Source organism: Coenobita brevimanus, chromosome 7, assembly GCF_032717465.1.
Source record: "Coenobita brevimanus isolate Jiangsu-jjx chromosome 7, ASM3271746v2, whole genome shotgun sequence".
NCBI classification, from domain to species: domain Eukaryota; kingdom Metazoa; phylum Arthropoda; class Malacostraca; order Decapoda; family Coenobitidae; genus Coenobita; species Coenobita brevimanus.
This window is the reverse complement of record NC_136960.1, coordinates 7,566,644-7,588,051: the sequence shown is the minus strand read 5'-3', so window position 1 is coordinate 7,588,051 and position 21,408 is coordinate 7,566,644. Positions and strand designations below refer to the sequence as shown.

Here is a 21,408-nt window from a genome sequence, read left to right as displayed (position 1 = left end):
TGGCATGCCCTCCTCCAACACCTACAGCCAGTCTACCACACCTCCGACACCAAAGTTTGCCACCTCCGGTCACAGGGATGTGACTTTTTCCCAGAAGACTGTGGTAAAATGCAGTATAGTATCACCAAGGGCAACCCAACACCCCCAGAAGGAGCCCACAGAGGAGCATATACAGCGCGCCTGGACTCCGGGCGACAGGGACACAAGTCTGCCCAGGCTGCGCACCGCTATGACCTGGAGCTTGCCCGCCGCCACCCTAGCAGGAATACGAGACTACCTTTCCAGGCGAGCTGAGCACTGACGACCACGGGTTGGAGCTGTTACTCCAGCTCCAGTCAGCATTCCTGAGACGGCCGGTAGCTGCTCAACCCTCCTACAGGAGATTGCCTGCAGCCACTCTGGAGGTAACAAGGAGATGGCCGGTAGCCGCTTCCGCCTTCATCAGGAGAGAGCCAGTAGCCACTTCCGCCTTCATCAGGAGACGGCCAGTAGCCGCTCTGAAGGTGCCCTGAACAAGACAGCCGGTAGCTGCTTGACCCTCCTACGGGAGATGGCCTGCAGCCGCTCCGGAGGTAACAAGGAGACAGCCGTTAGCTACTCCCACATTTGTCAGGAGACGGCTGGTAGCCGCTCTGAAGGTACCCCTCAAGAGACGGCCTGTAGTCACTCGACCCTCCTACAGGATGGCACCTAGAACAGAATGAATAAGACTGTTTGATATTGAAGAAGATTATTGTTAAATCATAGTGGAAGCCATGACACTGTAAAGAAATTAATATTTTGACAAAAAAATATGGTGTGGAGTATATTGGTTTTTATATTTGAATAATAGCTATCTTTCCCTAAATATATCTGTGCTACATTGCATCATATCTCCAGTCTCATTTACTTCATGGCACATGTTGGCATAAAGTTTTGCAGTTTGCACTGTATTATCAAGCAACATATTGCTGTACTTATGGGAAGTTTATTTGCTTTTAACCCCATCAGACCATGATATAATATTCAAATTATTTTTGCTACCACTAGACAGCAGTATTCAGCTCACAGGATTTGACAGGCATGTGAAGAGGGGGGTGCTGGCAATGCCTGAGGACTTGCCCTTTTTGCTTCATGTTTGGTAAATGCCCTCTTTGCCTGGACTCTGTCCCATCAGTAACTAGGCAATTTTTTTTTTTTTTTTTTTTTTAAACACTTGCCTTACACTGTTCCCCAGCACGGCCCTGCTTTTTTAAGTGGATTATAGCTGTCATATCCTTCACTGATAAAGGCCCTTCCTGACATGAATAAAATCATCTGATAAAGTTTTCATCTGATGGAATATGGCTACTCCCACAACTTGAATACTGTACTGAGTTGTGATTGGTAAAATTGAAGACTTATTTGAGGCACCAGTGTGTGTCCCTGGTTACAGTTCAAATTAACTCTCCGGTCCGACTATGCGTGGCTATTAAATGAGCTAAAATGGGTTTAGGATCTTCGTCAGGTTAGAACAGACTTGCTATATTGTCCTGTGTTGTTGTTGATCAACCGCAGTCTGTGTGGCCAAGCACACCCATTAACTGCAAGCAAGCAACCACTCCTGCATGGCTGTCCCATGCAGTGAACTGTTGTTCCCTTACAGTTGATAGTGCCTTACTCCTTACAACAGCAAGTCACAGGGAAAAGTGAGGAGGTTTGGTTGTGGGTGGATACTGCATTTGCTTCTCTCCTCCCAGTTAGCAGGGGCACCAATGCAGACTTTACATAACCCCATTATCTGGTTATATGATTACCACTGAACACTGTGAATGGTTTCATGAGGTACAGAAAACCATGAGGCTTGTCACTCAGTGTAGAGTCACCTGAAGTGGAAAGAAGAGTAATTAAAAATTACAGGAAGTAAAGGGAGAAAGAGGAAGAGAGGAGGGCGGACACAGAAAAAGAATGATAAAGTTGAAGAAAGAAGTAAGCAGAACTACAGTACATCAGGTCAGTAAGTTATGGTCATCACCACCAGAACTGCATCAGGTGAATGGATTATGGTTACCACCACCTACCTCCATTAGCCTCAGTAAAATGAAAAGTGAATGTGAGTGTGGCTTATTTAGTTGTGCAGACTTTGGTATCTCATTCTCTCAATTTTTTTCTGGCTTTCTAGACCCTACCTCCTCCCTCCTTTGGCTGGAAAGGGAGGCCTGGATGATGATGATGTTGAAATTGAAAAATAGCTCATGCTAGTGAAGGGGTTAATTCTGTAATTTCCTGCCAACAGAGAGCGAACCCACCAGTCCTGAAGATTGAGCAGGAGCGAGACCCACTGGCCACTGACTCACTTACTGCCAAGGTTACCATACTATTCATTCTGGCTATAGACTCTGCACTAAAAACACACATTGGCACCAATATGACCAAATGGTGGAGCCACCTGGTTATACCAGCGTCCCTCTTTCCCTTCTGTATCCCCTGAAAGAAGGATGGTGGGCTGCAGGAGAGAGGCAACTTCATTCTGCAGTCCATCAGCTTCACATCCAGATAAACCTGGGATAACAACTGCCCTACTACTATTACTACTGTACTCTCCAAAAGTCTTCTACACTTATACCCATGTTTGAAGTGTTGGGTGGGAGAGGGTCATATCTCCAGTGACAGAATATGGTGTTCCTTGGCCTTGTGGATCACTTACCTTACATGACCTATAAAACACAGATTGAACATAGTAGAGCTGGTCACCCATGTCTGGCATGTGCAAGCTGGCTGCTGCAATATGTACATTAGTGTATACATACTGTTATACACAAGTGGTCTGCATTGAGAGTAAGGGCCATATATATGTAAGCCGTAAACTGCAAAGTGAACTGCAATCCCCTGATCACTGGAATGCCTGTGGTTATTAGGTGTAGTCTGCCTGCATCCCACATTACAGGGTGCACTCAGCAACAATATAGAAAGGCTAAACATGTTCCATCTGATTTACTTGTATAAATTTGGGAGTTTGTATTCCACTTAGCAGCTTAATGTTTAAGCATTTAACCATTACAAGTGAGGATTTGATCAACTCCCTCCTGTATTTTTTTTTTTTTTACCAGGAATTACAAGGGGAGTATAGACTCCTCCGATGTCTCTTGTTCTTTGAGACTCACCTGCCTTCCAAGCAGTACATATTTACATAATATAAAAATGTCCAGTCACATCTAGATGGTTTGAATTTTTGCATATTAAGCACAACTTCACTAAATTACCACTGGACCATCAGGCTTCATATTTTTGTACAAAATTACACAAGTTAGATTGGTTTACTGTTTTTAGTATTTTTAGTTACCTGATTTCTGCTATAATGGCTTCCTGTTGATCCAGATATCTGTTCCCCTTCAACCTGTAAATTTAGTTTTTGTATATTCTTGCTACCCTCAGATGATTTTATCAAGAGCAGGAGATACCTCATACAGCAGGAATTAGATGTGTCCATAATTCCTTCACTATGACAGATATTCTATTATTTTAGAAGTAATCAAAAGTTACTTTGGTTAAACAGTAAATCACTATTGATTTGATGGAGTTAAGATGCTCGTTTAGTAGTGGTAAGAGTAGGGCTTTAATCTCATCAACTGAGGAGGCTTTCAAGTCATGTCCTCCTTACCATTTCTGCATATGACGTGTTAATTCAGTACAGCCTCCCAAATCTGAACATTTGGTTTAAAAAAAAAATTGACTTTCCAAAACATTTTTTCATGCAGTTAGAGAGTGTTGGTATCATTTGTTCTATTTGAAGACGGACTTTATTTGAGAACAAGTATAGCAACAGATATTATGCTACCAATACAAGATACTTTATTGCATTTACAGTTCATGGTGCTGTAGGCTATTTTGTACCTGGTTTTCTCCTAATTATCGGTATCATTCTACATTCCAAAATGTTCCATTTTCCTTAAAGCCTTTAGCCTTGTATGTTATTTATGCAGCCTGCATTGGTCTATACAAGAGAGGAGTAAAATATATTACTTGTAGGCTATATAAAATAATGAATGAGGAAGTTTATGGCTCTCCCTCATCCATTGAGAGTATGGCCTTAATTGTTGTCATGCTGCAGGTTGGCGGTGGTGGTGGTGGTGGAGCAGCAGGACCAGAGGGAGTCAGTGATGGTGACATACTGCAACAAGCCCTCAAGGATATTGGACTCTCTCAGCTTAAAGACCAAGCTCAGGCATCAAGGGAAGGTAAGGCATTTTTTTCTTCAGTTCTGTTGTACAGTTATGCGGCTGTAACTTAATATGTAGGTAAATGTGATTGTATTTGCCACCATCGTCATCACCCTGCTTATCATAAGTATCATGATGAACATTAGCAGTGACTCAGCATTGCTTAAAAAGAACAAGTATAAATCCAGTCCAGCAGTATGCAGTCTTTTATTAATGTTAGTTGGGGTGTATGCGTCTGGAGAAAATCAGTGTAGTAAAACATCAGCTGTCATGTCTAACATGAATTCCATTTATTGTGAATTGCAGTTCCTTTTCATCTTCCATAGCTTTTAATTGTTTCCAGTCATGTGCACCACATCCACATTTTATGATGATGATGATAATGCAGTTGAAAAAATTCCTCACATAATGATTTATTGTACATCTAGTCAGTTATAATGGGTTCAGTGGGGCAGTGTTTTTTGCCAAGGGTCATCCATCAAACTGACTCTAACAACAAGTTTCCAGCTCACCTAAATTGATAGTAATTTCACTTCACTACACTTCACTTGCTGCATACCACCAAAAACAAGTTTAAAAATTAGTTTTCAGCTCACCCAAGATGGTGATTATTTCACTTCACTGCACTTCATTTGCTGCTTGATCTCCAACACCACAGCACTGTTCAATTGCTGATGCTAAAACACTTGATAGTGACCGAGTTCAAAAACCAACTTGGAACATACAAATGACCCTAAGTTTATGTGTCTCTGATCATATAAGTGAAAATAGCAATTGTACAACAACCAAAGAGGCTTCGTATGTGATCATAAGGATCGTATAAGTGAAAATGGTACTGGTAATATCTCCAACCTCCTCAAAAGACTCTTTTTTTGGGTCATCATAGCTAGACTTGGCTGCCAGTTTTTTAAACCTTAGCTACGTCCCTACAGACTGCAAGCTGAAGTTGCCAACCATTGGCAGTCCAACATCTTTTTGGAGGATAGGGAGGGGAGTTGATGAATGTTTGTATCACAGGACAACAGAGCTACCCAGCTATAGTGGTCCCACCACATAAATTCTTCCCATTCCAGCTCCTTTCCAGCAATAAATGTACCGTAATCTACAGAGTATAGTAATGACATAAAAAATATCTTGAGTCAGATATTTTGTGTTTGTAAAACAACTTAGGCACCTCAGTCCAGTGAGTTTTTTTTTTTTTTTTTTTTTTATCTGGTGGTTTAGTGGGTAATTAAGGTGCTCCAATCAGATAGAGCCTGTGTAGGTTTATATTCAAGGGGTGGTTGGGATTTATCTGACGTAATACCTTCAGGGATGAGTGAGGTTGGTCACTCTCATCGTAAATGTCAGGACCAACTTGCCTAGTCTGGGCTCCTACTCTCCTCACAGGGCAACAGAGGATTGGATGATGGATGGATGGATGGAATTCTTTGTCTCCAGATAGTTTTATTAATTTTGAATGGAATGGGTTAAATAATGTACAGCCTCACTAATCTTTTCACTAATTGAGGTCCTTCTTATCTTGAATATGGCAGTCTTGTGGTAATCTGAGTAAATTGAAAGGGTACATCATCAGAGTGAAGAGATTAATTCATCATTGTAATAAAAGGTTATAATGTTCTTATGATTTTTTCCAGGAGGGTTGAAGATGAAGGTGGAGGTGGATCAAGGGTCAGATCAGCAGGATGGTGGTGGAGTGGGGACTGAGTGGCCTGTTGATGCTCTGCAGTTGGACTCAAGCCGGTTCAGCGAGTGCAATAAGGTTAAGGTTATGACCCTTATTGACCGCAACCATGAAAGTGGCATGAAGTGAGTTACTTTAGTGTTTGGTTGGGCTAGGGTAAAGTAGGCTAGGTCAGGTCAGAGTAGGTCAGGTAAGGTTAGGTTAGGTCAGATGAGGTCAGGCTAAAATAGGTCACGTTAGGTTAAGCCAAGGTTATGACCATTATTGATCACAATCATGAAAGTGTTCTGGAATTAGTTATAACAGTGTTTGGCTGGGCTATGTTTGGTTAGGGTAGGGTATTGTAGGGAAGGTCAGATCATATTAGGTCAGGTTATGTTAGGTTAAGTTAGGTTAATGTTATGACCCTTATTGATCACAACCACGAAAGCGGCATGGAGTGAGTTTTAACCACGTTTGAATACATTGTGGTCAACCCTTATGGCCGTATTGTTAACCCATACAGCTTTATTGTTTGTCCTGAACTGTTTAACAATTCATAGGACAATGAAAGATATATATATATATATATATATATATATATATATATATATATATATATATATATATATATATATATATATATTAAAGCAGATGGCAGGCCAAAGTTGCCCTTCTTCCACAGTCTACCATTCTCCTTTTGGGAATAGGGAGAGAACTGAGGAGCATTTATATAACTGATCAGTTTCTCAACTCATCCATATCAACATGACTAAACAAAGGCATTGCCCTCCAGCACCAGACTGACTGCAAAATATAACATTGTCATTGCAGAAGGTTCACTGTGTTGGTAAAGCTGGTTGGCGATGTCAAGTGGCATGTGTGTATGCATAAAGGGTGCACCAAGGAGTTCAAGAAGCCCTCAGACTTAGTACGTCACATGAGGATACACACCAATGACAAGCCATTTAAGGTGAGAACAGTATTAGTCTGTCTATTGCTAAATGCCTTAATCCTGGAGGGGATGGCCATGAATATATCACCACCATTTCACCCTATCCTCCATTATCAGGCTGGGCTGCCCTCCCTCCACCTCATACCATCCTCATTCTTATACCTCACCACTCTATCCCTCCAGCTCATCCTGTCCCTAACCAGATGCCTTAATCCTAGAGGTGTTGACCATGAACAAATCAACCCCATTTCATCCATTCTTCTGTCAGGCTGTGCTGCATCCAGTGAACTCCACCGTCATTCATATACATCTGCACTTTATCCCTCCACCTCATTCTCTATCCTCCTCTCCCCCTCCACCTCACTAACATATGCACTTTATCCCTCCACCTCATTCTCTATCCTCCTCTCCCCCTCCACCTCACTAATATATGCTCTCCTAGTCAACCTTTCATTCATCATTCTCTCCACTTGGACAGATCACCACATGGTACTTCTAACACTTTCCAGCACATTCACATCACCTCTACAGTGATGTGAGGCATTCTTATTAGTCTATCAGTTTCTCCATGTAACTCCACATGCTCCTCTCAGATAATAATAATAATAATAGTAATAATAATCTGGCCTTTTGTTTCTCAAAAGCGCCAGTTCTTCCTTTTGGGAATTCACTAGCACTCGACACACATACATTATTTTTACAATTACAAGAACTGTGACATTTCTTGTATGTGATACAAGCTACATCATATATACATGAAAGTGGCAATAATTAAACCCTATAATCATCCATCATAGTACCTCTCTCCAGGTCATAGCATTTTGAAAAAAGAAAGGCTTTCAGCTGTCTCTTAAAGGATTCAACAGTAGAGAGTTGTCTTATGGACAATGGCAATCTGTTATATAATCTAGGGGCTCTATATGCAAAAGAACAATCAGAGAAAGATGACTGGTGAATGGCTCCTGGCTCATCAAGACGCAAGGAATCATCTTCACTGCATAATATCACACCCAGGCGTGTCGATGGGAGTTTTAGCAATTCAGCAAGATACTTCGGTTCACCAAACTTAAGAACCTTGAATGTAATAAGACACAGTTTAAATTCAATTCTAGCCTTTACTGGTAACCAATGCAACTCAATCAGAAACGGGGTAGTTGAGGTTCTCGGGGGGAGACCAAAGATAAGCCGTGCCGCCCTGTTCAACACAGACTGAACTTTTGTTAATATATTATTTGGAAGACCAACCCACAGTGAATTACAATAATCAACACGAGACAAGACCACTGCATGGACCAGTGTTAAGAGGCATCGTCTATTCAGGAATCTTCTCATGGAGTACAGATTTCTGATATGCAAGTTACACCCTCTCACAACCTGATTAATATGTTCTTTGTAATTTAACTTAGAATTAAAATAAACACCCAGATTTCGAACAGAACTGACTGGATGCAGCTGTGACACGCCAGTGTTCAAAGCCAGGGCATTGTCAGTGTCATCACCCCTTCTGTTTCCTCTGATGATGATGATCTCAGTTTTACCATCATTCAGCTTAAGTTTCCTCTTAGCCATCCAAATCTTAATATCAGACATTAGATTTTCAAACTTTGTCTTAGTATCGTTGATATCTGACATCTTAACATAGAGCTGAGTGTCATCAGCATAAAAATGATAGGACACATCATGAGCATCAAGTAGAGACGATAAACTACTTGTGTAGATAGTAAATAGATTTGGACCCAAAACTGATCCTTGGGGGACTCCAAATAGAAGAGGAGCAGAATCAGAGCTAGCATAATCAACAACCACTCTCTGAGATCTGTCCGACAGATACAACTTAAGGAGCAAAAGGGCACTATCACGAACGCCATAAAAATACAGATCATCCAACAATAGTTTATGATCTACTGTATCAAAAGCTGCAGACAGATCCAAAAGAACTAGGAGAGAGGACATCCCACTACAAGTGTTTGCCACCAAGTCACTCTGAATCCTTGTTAGTGCAGTTTCAGTTGAATGGTATTTTCTGTATGCTGATTGAACAACAGGAACAACTCTGTTGTGTTCCAGTAGAGGTAAGAGTTGATCGAGTATGGCCCGGTCAATAATCTTGGATAAAAAAGACAGGTTAGGGACAGGACGATAATTTGTCATGCTCTCGACATCAAGGCCAGGTTTCTTAATTAGGGGCCTAAGCAAAGCACGTTTCTCAGACTGCACAAAATTACTTTCTAAGAAGCATCTATTTATTATGTTGCAGATAAAGTCTGCAGCATGCTCATACACATCAGGCAGTTGTGACATGTTACATGGATCGAGTGAGCAAAATGTTTTATTACGTTCTCTGATGTAACATTTGACTTTGTTTACATCCAGTGGATGAAATGTTGAAAGCAAATGATCCCCGGTGCACCGTGGCTGGAAGTCAACTGAGTACGCTTCACTAGGAGAACTGCTGTCTAAATCACTTCTTATGCGAGATATCTTACTTGTAAAAAATGAAGCAAAATCAGAAGCCAATTGGGCATCAGATAAAGAAGTTGGTTTAACAATTACATTCCTCCAACCAGCCAAATTGTTCACAACTGCAAACAGTTTTTTTTTATCACCACCACATGAATCAACTTTATTTTGATAATACCTAGCCTTTTGGGCTTTTACAGTGTGAATGACTGCTCTTCTCGCAAAAACATAACGCAAACGAGTTACTTCGGTCCGCTGCAAGCGCCACTCACGTTCTGCCCTTCTACGTTGTCTACGCAAAGAATTAATGGATGGACCATACCATGGAGAATTATCACGTACAGTGATTGTTTTTACTACCTCAGGACAATAATGATCAAAAATTGACCTGAGCTCATTGTTGTAAATGTCAACCAGTTCACCAGAAGAAAGACTTGAAGAATCGATGGAGTTTAAATGTTGATCAATTTCAAAACACATCAACTGGCGGTCAACATTGTTGTAATTTCTGAACCTGATGACCTTTTTATATGAAGGGGATTTCGGGACATCAAAACTAAGAGTGATCAGAGCATGATCAGAGAAGAGGGGGTCAAATGAGTCAACCTCCACATCTGATACGTGCCTGCAACCAACAGGGGACAAGATCAAGTCAAGGACATGTCCTGAGACATGAGTTGGATTACTCACATGATTGAAAAAATAGTTCTGGGTGATCAACTCAAGGAATTCTGAAGAAAATGGTTTTGACTCTGGACTGTCAACCCAATAATTGAAATCACCCCAAACAAGAAGTCCTCCAGGTTTAAGAGAAAACCCTTCAAGAAACTGCCCAAACTCCTCCATAAAACCTCGATCTCTGCCCGGATGACCTGGTCAATAGACAATTGCAATTCTAATGGTATTCTGATGGAAATTTACTAATACTTCCATAAATTCAAATGATGATGGGGTCAGGTCTGAGTCAATGAGAGAAACATTTGCAAGTGCTGCCGAGTAGATGAGTGCTACGCCTCCTCCTGGATAGTCAGCAGCAGGCCTGGGAATACTAATAATAGAATGTGTCTTAGGCAAAGCATTACAAATAATATCGAATCAGACTCATACAACCAGGTTTCAGTCAAGCACAATATGTCAAGCTCGTGCTGATTTAGGGTTTCATTAATATAGTCTACCTTATTACGGATGGAACGAATATTTAAAAGACCCACCCTTAACTGGTTCAAGAGGGACGTAGTCAGTTTTTTGAATGGTCAAAATTGGTGTTTTCAATCAATCTATTTCTATGAGAAATCATAATTGGACATTCTCTACTTGAAGCAAAATGGGCAACCACCTGTGACTTTGAATTAGCATCTTGATGTCTTAAAGAGGAGCAGTTGATGCATTTGAGAGAATTTCTGTTACTACAGTCCTTAGATTTATGGGCTCCAGCACAAAAGACACATTTAGGTTCATCACTTTTCGTAGAACATCTCTCAAATGTATGACCAAAGCCTTGACAGTGATAACACTGTGTAACCCAGAATCTATCGAAAGCGCGGCATCTTGTAAGATCCACATAGATGTAATTGCCCTGTTCTACAATGGAGGATATCACCTCTGGCGACATCTTCAAGACAGCAGTTTTGGTGTCATTCCTTGTCCTTGTGAAGAGAAGGTTGAGGGTACAACCTCGATCAACGAGCATCTTAATTTTATTGTTTTTTCTCAGAATATTTGGGATGATGTCAGAGTCATCCAAGGAAGAGGAAAGGCCTGTCACGGTCATTTTAGGCAACATTTTCTTTGGCTCTGATATGCAAAAAATGTCCTCAGAGCCAAAATGATCAGTCAGCACCCCAGTTGCTTCACCCTTGGCCTCAGCTGATGGAAACTTCATTACCAGCCCACCAGCCTTGGTCTTAAGGCAGCTGTCAACCGGTACCGAGTTAAGTACGCCTCTGATGTCTTCTGGTCCCATCTGATTTGTCAGGGCACCAGCGCCACTCTCTGGTTTCACAACCAGTACATGCTGACTATGAATGGCTTTTTTCTGGCCATGAGCACTGATCTCAGTCACGCCTCCAGGCAGATCCTTCCCTCCCCCCACGAGAGACCTGCAAACAGCATCCGCAAATGACTTGGCCTGATCTTGTGTGACTGCCATGGGTGATGAAACCTTGGTCTCTAGTGCCTCCAGTCTATTTGATACATCTCTGATTGCTTGAAAGATCGGCCCAATAACTTTATCTTCATACTCCTTCTTGGTACTACTTTCTCCACCAGCCAAGACCTCGTCTGCTGGTGCAACACACTGGCTACACAGCCAGCGAAAGCCCAGCTGGTGGCTCCTCTTCATGAATGGATAGTCACCTGCAGCCAAATTTTCACAAGCTATATGAATCCACTCGCTGCAGTAGGCGCACTTCAGTGCTTGTGCAATTTATAAAATATCACAGCTTTTTCCATACAGCAGGCACAGATACTGTAAATGGGAGAAAACCAGCAAATTGGATTCATAGAGTGTAATGGAAGTTTAACAAGCACATTTCCTGAAAGTTACTGTCACGTTTTAGCAGATAAATATGGTTGGATGGATTGGAGAGATATATGATAGAGGGGTGTGTGAGTTGGAGGGAGGGCAGCCAAATGGTAGAGGACAGGGTGACTTGGAGGTGATTTGTCTGTGGCAGTTCCTTATGGAATTAAGGCATCTGGTTATAGATGAATTGACAGATAAAAAGGTGACTTAAAACAAGGATTTTGATTATGGTGGTGATGATGATGACAGTGATGACTAATGATTATTTTTTCCTCATATCTGCAATATCTGGTATTTAAAAATCATGTCTAACTTGTGCTGTGTTTTTCCTCAGTGCAACAAGTGCTTCCGGTACTTTGCAGTAAAGTCAACACTGATGGCCCACATGAAGACACATTCAGCCATCAAGGAACATGCGTGTAAACAGTGCGATAAGAAGTTTGCTACTGCCACTTCCCTCAGGGTTCATTCATGGTGGGGATTTTTGTAGTTCTTAGTCTAACTCACATTGGAAATTATTTCACATACATATACAGTAAAAGCTTCTCAAGGTGGACTTCCATAAGTCAGAAACTTCGTCAAATTGGATGCAGTTTCGGCTTACATATGTTGTATTTCCTTGTTATTTTTTATTTGCATGATATGTAACCATGATATGAGGAAAACTTAAAATATTGAACCATGTAGGAGGGTGTAAGTGTTTTTTTCAACAGATTTTGTTATAGCAAAAAGGTTGGCTTCCCCCAAGCGATGAAGTGGTATCAGATAAATTGAGTTCACAGATAAGTCAGACATGCTTAAGCCCCAGTTAGCCTGACTTAAGAAGGTCTTACTGTCTTACTGTATATACAAAGAAATTATGCCAGATGTTCTGTACTGTCTTACTGTATATACAAAGAAATTATGCCAGGTGTTCTGTATAGCAAGTTCTGTGGTTATATTTCATTCGGTGTTGTGCAATGTGCAACACATTGTTCACTCTTTGCCCACAGGCTGCACACTGGAGTCAAACCTTACCCGTGCTCGCAGTGCAACAAGGTGTTCCGCACTGTGTCTCACCGCAAGGCTCATCAGCTGTCACACCTCCACTCACCACATCGTCAGGCCAACAACAAAAAATTCATGGCCCTTCCAGACATCCCACTACAAGAGCCTATACTTATTACTACAGAGGGTAAGTTGGCATTGTCCCATCCATCCATCCATTGCCAGATGCCACAATCCCGTAAGGGGTGGCCACCTGACTCCAATTTATTGGTTTTACAGGGAGGGGCACTAACCCTCCACCAACCCACTTGTTGACACATAGGGAGCACGTATGGGTTGGTTATATGGTTACCACCCAGCATTGTAAATGGTTTCTTGGCTAACAGGAAACAATTTGGCTTGTCACTCAATGTAAAGCCACTTGTAGAGGAAAGAAGAGCAATAAGAAGTTACAGTAAAGATGGGAGATATAGGAAAAGAGGAGGTCAGGCACAGAAAAAGAATGATAAAGGCTAAGGCAGAAGTAATAACCTACATTTAAAAAGATGTGGAATATGGTCATACAGTGTGATCTCAGGGATAAGGTACTGAACAAAGAGGCTGCTAGAGATCAAGCAGTGTGGGAATCTACCTTTAGGTGACTAAGACTGATGCATACAAGCATGTTGAAGTGTTTATAAAGGAAGATGAAAATTATTTGCAACAACAGGCAGAGACATTAGGACACTTCAAGCCCACAGAATCCTGGCCTTACTTCACAGTCCTAACTATCTGCACATAGATTTTTTTGATAGGTTTCTTTATAGACACATTGCACATTGTCTGCCAGATAGAGTCAATTCATCAATGGTCAAATTAAAAATGGGATGTCAAACCAATGTCATTTGCTTCTCAGTACATAACTGTCCAACCAACTCACTATCCCATCAAAATCCTGACCTCAACAGCTTCCATACCTCACTGTCTTAAACATTCAGTTACCATATCCACCCACCCTCTTGGCTTCCCTTGCATCCTCCCACCTTTTTACTCACAGAATTCATCAGTAGGAATGAGACAGCATGAAGAGAAAAATTATGCAGGTATTTTACTTTGTACTACATGCTCAAGCTAATGTAGTGTTGTCCGTCTTTTAGGACCAGTGAAGCAGCTGTCCCGTCACAGTCAGATCTACCCCAGTGAGACTGGTGAATTCCCTCCTGACCGGCCACACAAATGCCGCTTCTGTCTTGCAGCCTTTAAGAAATCTTCACACCTTAAGCAGCATGAACGGTCACACACTGGTGAGCGCCCACACAAATGTGAAAGCTGCCACAAGTAAGTATTAATACAGTACCACCACTGAAAAGTAAGGTCCTAAGTCTAAGCTTCCTTAGTCTGTAATAATTAAGGGTAGGAGAGAGATCTGTGTGCCTGGTAGTGCTGTATGTTTGAAAAACTTTCAGTCATATAGTAATAACCACATCAACTTTTACTTTCCTTGTTCATAATTGGACTAGTAAGCCAGTAAATGTATTACAATAATCTTCAGAAATACATGAGGTACTTTAATAGTGAGAAAAAGTTTAAAGATGTCAGGAATAAAGTAATCATGAATATAATAATGAGAATATGTAGTTTTTAAGAACAATAGGCTTTGCTGAGTTAAAATTCTTCCTTAGGGAAAGAATATGGTATAGTGTTGTATTAATATCTTACTGTGCCACTGAGCTGTATCAGGAGGTTGATATTAGAATATGGTGTAATTCACAAAGCAGTGCTGTGGATAGGATGTTTAGCCGTTGTACAGTATTTTTCTATTCTGTCACTAAACTGTAATGAGAAATTTATAGGGTGCTAGTCACAAAGAACTTTTGTAAAATGGGTGTAAAGTCATAGCACTGACTTACTTAGCCATTGGGCTATGACAAAATAGCTGCAAGAGGATGAATATCTCTTCCAAGTTAAGATGGGCAGTTGTCTTAGTTTCAGCAGTAACTGTGAAACCATACATCATTTCAGAGATCTATAATTTATCTCTGGTGGTATAATTTACACACTTGTTGTTGTTATTGTTGTTTCAGAACATTTTACTCTGTGAGTGTCTTAAAGTCACACCTGAAGACCCACACTGGCCAGAGGACCCACAAGTGCACCATATGCAATAACCTGTTTTCCACCAGTGGCAGTCTGAGGCGGCACCAGACTATACACTCCACGGTCAGTCTTATCATGACTCATAAAGTGCATTAACCCCTTCAGTCTAATGACTGGAGAGGCATGTCTTTCCATAATGGCACCAAAAAGCTGGATGGCTTTGCTGCCTGATTATACAAATGTCTCTCATCTTCTTTGTCTTCCTAATCTCCTAAAAGGAGGATGGTGTATTGCAGAAGTTCACCTTCAGCTTAAGATCTGTTTGGTTTACATCCAGATGAGCCAGGGGTCAAGACAAATGCAACAACTCATACTACCACCAGATGATTTTATTAAACATAGAGGAAATCCTTAATGGTGAAGGGATTAATGAATACTGTGTTTAGAGCTAGGATTCTGGGGGCTTGAATAATAAGTGAATGGAAATGTGGCCCATTGGATTGGGCAAATTTGGGCTGTCTGGACATTGCTACTCCTCACCCTGCCATAAGGTGGGAATGGAGGTCTGGATGATGATGATGATGATGATGAATAAGTTATTGAGAAATTAATGCCTGTTATTCATTTAGAGCTGCTCAGTTTTCATATACAGTTGTTTTGACATCATAACTGAGTGATTTTTGTTCTCATAACCACTCATTCATGAAGCAAGAGCTTCATACAGTTGTTTCAGCTCACACAAACTCTACCCTGTAGGAGGAATGACTGTACAGTATTACCATTTTGGGGTATGTTTAACCTTCATGACTAGTATCTGTATTTCACTTACATTTTTTTTTTTTTTTGTTAGTCCTCAGGTGTGAAAAAGGGTTATCATGATGATGGTGATGTGGCGGGGGGGACACAACCTGGCCGCACTATGGGGTGGTACTACTACTCTGCGGCCAGGTTGTGTTAGGAAGAATACTGCCACCGTATTCCCTGCGTGTCGTAAAAGGCGACTAAAAGGGGCGGGGTGAGGGGACTAGGGACCCCCTCCTCTGTTTTGTAGTTCCTAAAAAGAGACAGGCCAGAGAAAGGGATGGGGGATGGAGTTATCCCCGTACCCTGAAGATTGGGTCTATGAATGTGCGTGGATGTAGTACGATTGAGGCTAAAAGGGAGGAGATTGGGAGAATGTTTGTGAGAAGAAAGTTGGATGTGTTAGCTTTGAGTGAAACGAAGATGAAAGGGAAGGGGGAATCTATGTTTGGAAGTGTGAATGGAAGATTGTCAGGTGTTGATAGAGGAAGGGCAAGAGAGAAGGTGTGGCCTTGTTAGTGAGTCCGGAAGTTCAGCAATGTGTGATTGAATGGAAGGAGGTGTCATCGAGACTGATGTGGGTGAAAGCGAAATTTGAACGTGAGTTGTGGGTGTTTGTGAGTGCATATGGGCCTGGTAGTGAAAGGGATGAACAAGAGGAGTCTTTCTGGAATGATGTTGATGAGTGTCTGCAGAGTTTTGAAGCGAATGTGAATGTGGTAATGATGGGAGATCTGAATGCTAGAGTGGGAAATGTAGCAGTTGAAGGCGTAGTTGGTATGCATGGTGTGCCTGGAAGAAATGAAAATGGGGAACAAATGATAGCGATGTGTGTTGAGCGAGAGATGGTGATTGGGAATACGCTGTTTGAGAAGAAAGATATTTATAAGTATACATGGGTGAGACAGGAGGGTGGAAGGGTTGTTGATAGAGCCTTGATGGACTATGTGGTTGTGTCTAGGAATGTAATAGGAAGATTGTTGGATGTGAGAGTTCTGAGAGGGGAGGGTGGAGGTATGTCTGACCACTACCTGGTGGAGGGAAAGTTAAGAGTAGGTAAGAGATGGATGAGAGCTAGGAGGGTTAGGTGTGGCAGGGAGGTTTTGAAAGTGAGTGAGTTGGATAAAAGAGAGAAAAAGATAGAGTATCAGGAGAAATTGAAAGATGAGTGGAACGCAGTGAAAGATCGGGAAAATGGCAGCGTGGAGGAGGAATGGCAGTTGTTTAAGAGTGCTGTGGTGGGGCATGCAGAAGAGGTGTGTGGTGTGAGACGTGTGGGTGGTGGTGTAAGAAAAGGAAGTGAATGGTGGTGCGAGGAAGTAAGTATGGCTGTCGCTGAGAAGAGACGTGCATATGAAGTGTGGCTGCAGAGGAAGGATGAGATGTCATATGAAAGGTATAAGGAGAAGAGGAATAGAGCGAGAAGGGCTGTGCGTGATGCTAAAGTGGCAGCAGATGAGAGGTGGAGTAGGCGGCTGACAGAGAATTTTCAGCAGAATAAGAAAATGTTTTGGAAGGAGGTGAAAAGGGTGCGAAAGGGAGAGTCTGGGAAGGAAGAACAAGTAAAAGCAGAGGATGGAAGGATGTTAATTGAGATGGATGCAGTAAGGAAGAGATGGGCAGAGTATTTTGAAAGATTGTTAAATGTAGAGGAGGAAAGGGTGGCTGAGATTGTGGCGGATGGAAGGGTGCAAGGAATAAATGTGTTGGGAGAGTTGAATGATTCTTTGATCACGAAGGAGGAAGTGGAGAAGGCAGTAAAGGAGATGAAAGCAGGGAAAGCTGCAGGTATGGATGGGTGTGCTGTGGAATGCCTGAAGGGTGGTGGAGTGACTATTGTTGACTGGTTAGTAAGATTGTTGAATGTGTGCTTTGAAAGGTATGGTGCCAATTGACTGGGCAAGTGCTTGTGTGGTCCCGTTGTATAAAGGCAAGGGTGATAAGTATGAATGTACTAGCTTTAGGGGTATAAGTCTGTTGAGTGTTGTAGGTAAGGTGTATGGTAGAGTGTTAATTATGAGAGTTAGAGAGGGTACAGAGGGAGTAATTAGTGATGAGCAGTGTGGCTTTAGGAGAGGGAGGGGATGCGTTGATCAGGTGTTTGCTGTGAGACAAGTGTGTGAAAAGTATTTAGCGAAAGGCAAGGATGTGTTTTGGGCATTTATGGATTTAGAGAAAGCGTATGATGAGGTGGAGGGTGGAAGAGGGAGGGGGAGACCGAGGATGAGATGGAAGGATGGGGTGGAGAGGTATATGAGAGAGGGGGGTGTGAGTTGGGAGCAGGGTGGTGAAATGGCGGGGGACAGGGCGACTTGGAGGCGATTTGTTTGTGGCCACCCCAAACGGGATTGAGGCGTCTGGCAATAGATAGATAGATAGATAGTATGATAGAATTGATAGGGAGGCTTTGTGGACTGTTTTAAGATTGTATGGACTTGATGGTAGGTTACTAAAAGGGGTGAAAAGTTTTTATGTAAATAGTAGAGCGTGTGTAAGAGTGGGAAATGCTGTGAGTGATTGGTTTCCCGTGAGAGTGGGGCTGCGACAGGGATGTGATGTCGCCTTGGTTGTTTAATATTTACATGGATGGTGTTGTAAGGGAGGTGAATGCAAGAGTTTTAGGTGGTCTGAGTCTGGTAAATGTTGATGGAGGAGAGTGGAATCTGAAGCAGCTGCTGTTTGCAGATGATACTGCACTGGTGACTGATTCAGAGGAGAGATTGAGACAGTTGGTAGAGGAGTTTGGAAGGGTGTGTGAAAGGAGGAAATTGAAAGTAAATGAGAATAAGAGTAAAGTGATGAAGTGTACGAGGTTGATAGATGGTAGGGGGATGAATATAGTTTTGAATGGTGAGTTGCTTGAGGAGGTAGATTGTTTTAAATATCTAGGGTCACATGTTGCTGTGGATGGAAGAATAGATGCAGAAGTGAAGTTTAGAATAAATGAAGTAGGAAAGGTGCTGGGAGGAATGAAAAAAGTGTTTAAATGTCGTTCGTTTAGAATGGATGTAAAGAGAAGGCTGTATGAGGGTGTTGTGGTACCGACTGCATTATATGGGTCTGAAACATGGAATATGGGTGTAGCAGAGAGGAAAAGTTTGAATGTAATGGAGATGAGATGTCTGAGGAGTATGTGGGAGGACGTGTATGGATCGGGTGCGAAATGATGAAGTGCGAAGGAGAACTGGAGTTGTTCGGGAGATGGCTGGTAGAGTTGAGCAGAGGGTGTTGCAATGGTTTGGGCATATGGAGAGAATGGATAATGAGCGATTGGTGAAAAAGATAACTAGATCTGATGTGAGAGGTGTAAGGCTGAGAGGAAGACCACGAATAGGATGGATGGACAGTGTGAAGAGAGCGCTGGATGCGAGAGGGATGTCTGTTGAGCAAGGAAGAGTGGCTGTGCGTGACAGAAATAAATGGAGAGAAATTGTGAATGAATAAGTGATGACGTAGCCCTGAGGGGATATTCTCCCGCATTTGGTCTGATCAGCTAGTCAGGTCAGGTGCGGGTAAGGGGATGGGTCTGTTATGATGTGGCAGGGGTAAACCAGTTCTGCTGTCGGGCCCTGCTGCGGATGTCACTGATTGCATTGCCCAGTTGACCCTTGTGCGGTGTGGTGCGGTGAGGATCTGTCCGTTCTCCCCTTTGGGGCTAAGATGCGAATGAATGTGTTTGAATGGATGAGTAAGTGGAGAGTGAGTCGTCCTGTCTCGGCCACCTCCCTTTCCTTGGGGGAAGCAGCCTAGGTATATAGATAGATAGATAGATTATTATTGTTATTATTATTATTATCATTATTATTATTTTGTGGTAGGTGGGGGCACTCACCATCCATTCATTCGATGTAGTGCTGCTGTTGGGTGTCTGCCCTTTCCTCTCCTCCATCCTTCTTTCCTTCCATCCTCTTCTGTCTTCCTTTCCTTCATTCTTTCCTTGTCCTTCTGCCTACAGGTAACTTTACACTCCCTCTTCTGTCTTTCTTTCCTTCATTCTTTCCTCTTCCTTCTGCCTGTGGGTGACTCTACACTGGGTGACAGGCCAAATGGTTTCCTGTACACCAGGAAACCATTTACTACACTGGATGGTAACCATATAACCAAATTTTGGCACCTGGTGGTTTAGTGGGTGATTATTGCATTCCAATTGGATTGAGCCAGTGAAGGTTTATATCCAACACGTGGTTGGGGTTGATTGCTCATGTAATGCCACTCAGGGATGAGTGAGGCTGGTCACTCTCATCTTAAATGTCGGGACCAACTTCCTAGCCCCGGGCTCCTACGCTTCTCATGGGGCAGTGTAGGATTGGATGATGGATGGATGGATTATTATTATTATTATTATTAATATTATCATTATTATTATTAATTATTATGTTTGTGCTGTCAGGACCGACCTTACATGTGCCCCTACTGCCAGAAGACATTCAAAACCAATACTAACTGTAAGAAGCATATGAAGACCCATCGGCACGAGCTTGCTATGGAGGCAGTGAGGGCAGCGGGATCCAGTTTACAAGGGGACAACCAACAGGCTCTGCTCACCACCAGCCTGTATGCCCAGCAGGCCGCAACGGCAGCTGCAACTGCAAATGCATCGGCTGCAACAACAGGACTGTCGGACCAAGATGTGACAGATTTAACTGGGATGCATAGTGTCTTTCATGAGGGTGACTTTCCCCTGCCAGGAGAGTTGCACCAAACACAACAACAGGCTCAGCAGCAGCAGACCCAGCAGAATGATCATGTTACTACTCAGGTATTGTACAAGCAAACACATGTTCCACTGTTAAGAATTACGGATGGGTTACAGCAAATAGATAGGATAAGAAATGTACAGATTCATGGAAGATGTGAAATATGGAAGTCTGTTGACCAGAGGGTAGAGAGTGTGTGTGTGTTAATTGGTATAGCCATATTGAGATTAAATGTGAGTAGGTGGTAGTAGTATAGTAGTAGTAGTGGTAGCCGTAGCTTTAGGTTCATTTGAACGTGAAGTGAACCCAGTGGATCTTAAGCTGAAGTTACCATTCTCTTGCAGATCATCATTCCCCATTTGGGGGTTAGGGAGGGAGTTGAGAATTGGACTGGTTTTATCATTGCCAATACAGTAAGGCACCAAGTTTTGTGCTTATTAGGGACTGTGAAAAATGCCACCAAAGTTGATTCTGCCAAAGTTGGGGCTTTGACATTTTGGAAAATAAGCTAACTGGGACTGGGCCTGTAAGAAAACTCACCCTCCTAGTGTATTCCCTACTTTAAGTATGTCCTATAGTTATCCAAAATGTTGCTGTTAACACATTAATATCGAAGTAAATTTAAATTAACAATAAAACATAAAAACTCATTATCATACTTGCAGTTTTTCACCCCTATGTGGTAGTCATGCTTGGCCTTCCCTTTACCACCTGCTGTTCCAGGTTCACGCTTTCTTACGTCATTTCCATTATCACCCATTCCACCCCCAGCTCCACTTGAAGCACAACTTGACATATTTTTGTCATTTACTAATCAAGGATGTGAGGCAGTAACATTCAACTTGTGGAAACACTGAACATGTGTGGGAAACAGGACGAAACTGAGCATTGGTGCTGATATCGCTGTGCCAAGAATCAGAAACTTGTGCTGCTGGAGGGTGCAAAAGTGCATTTTTTAGTCACAAATGTGCAGTCACGGGAATATTTGCTGGCTGCCACCAAAGTGCGATTTCGCCAATCTGGATGCTGCAAAACCTGGTGCCTTACTGTACAAGTAGGCCTAATAT

General features: G+C 42.3%; 1 protein-coding gene across 1 annotated transcript in view; it reads left to right on the top strand.

Annotated features, from left to right (window-relative positions):
* Positions 1-21,408, top strand: part of LOC145404785 (uncharacterized) — a 73,382-nt gene that overhangs the window by 25,449 nt on the left and 26,525 nt on the right. Inside the window, exons 13-21 of the mRNA XM_080276302.1 lie at positions 2,255-2,410; positions 4,070-4,196; positions 5,816-5,987; positions 6,676-6,814; positions 12,115-12,254; positions 12,773-12,954; positions 13,904-14,084; positions 14,831-14,966; positions 20,035-20,403. Of these exons, the coding sequence (XP_080132428.1) occupies positions 2,255-2,410; positions 4,070-4,196; positions 5,816-5,987; positions 6,676-6,814; positions 12,115-12,254; positions 12,773-12,954; positions 13,904-14,084; positions 14,831-14,966; positions 20,035-20,403 (1,602 nt within the window). The remainder of the gene's footprint in view (positions 1-2,254; positions 2,411-4,069; positions 4,197-5,815; positions 5,988-6,675; positions 6,815-12,114; positions 12,255-12,772; positions 12,955-13,903; positions 14,085-14,830; positions 14,967-20,034; positions 20,404-21,408) is intronic.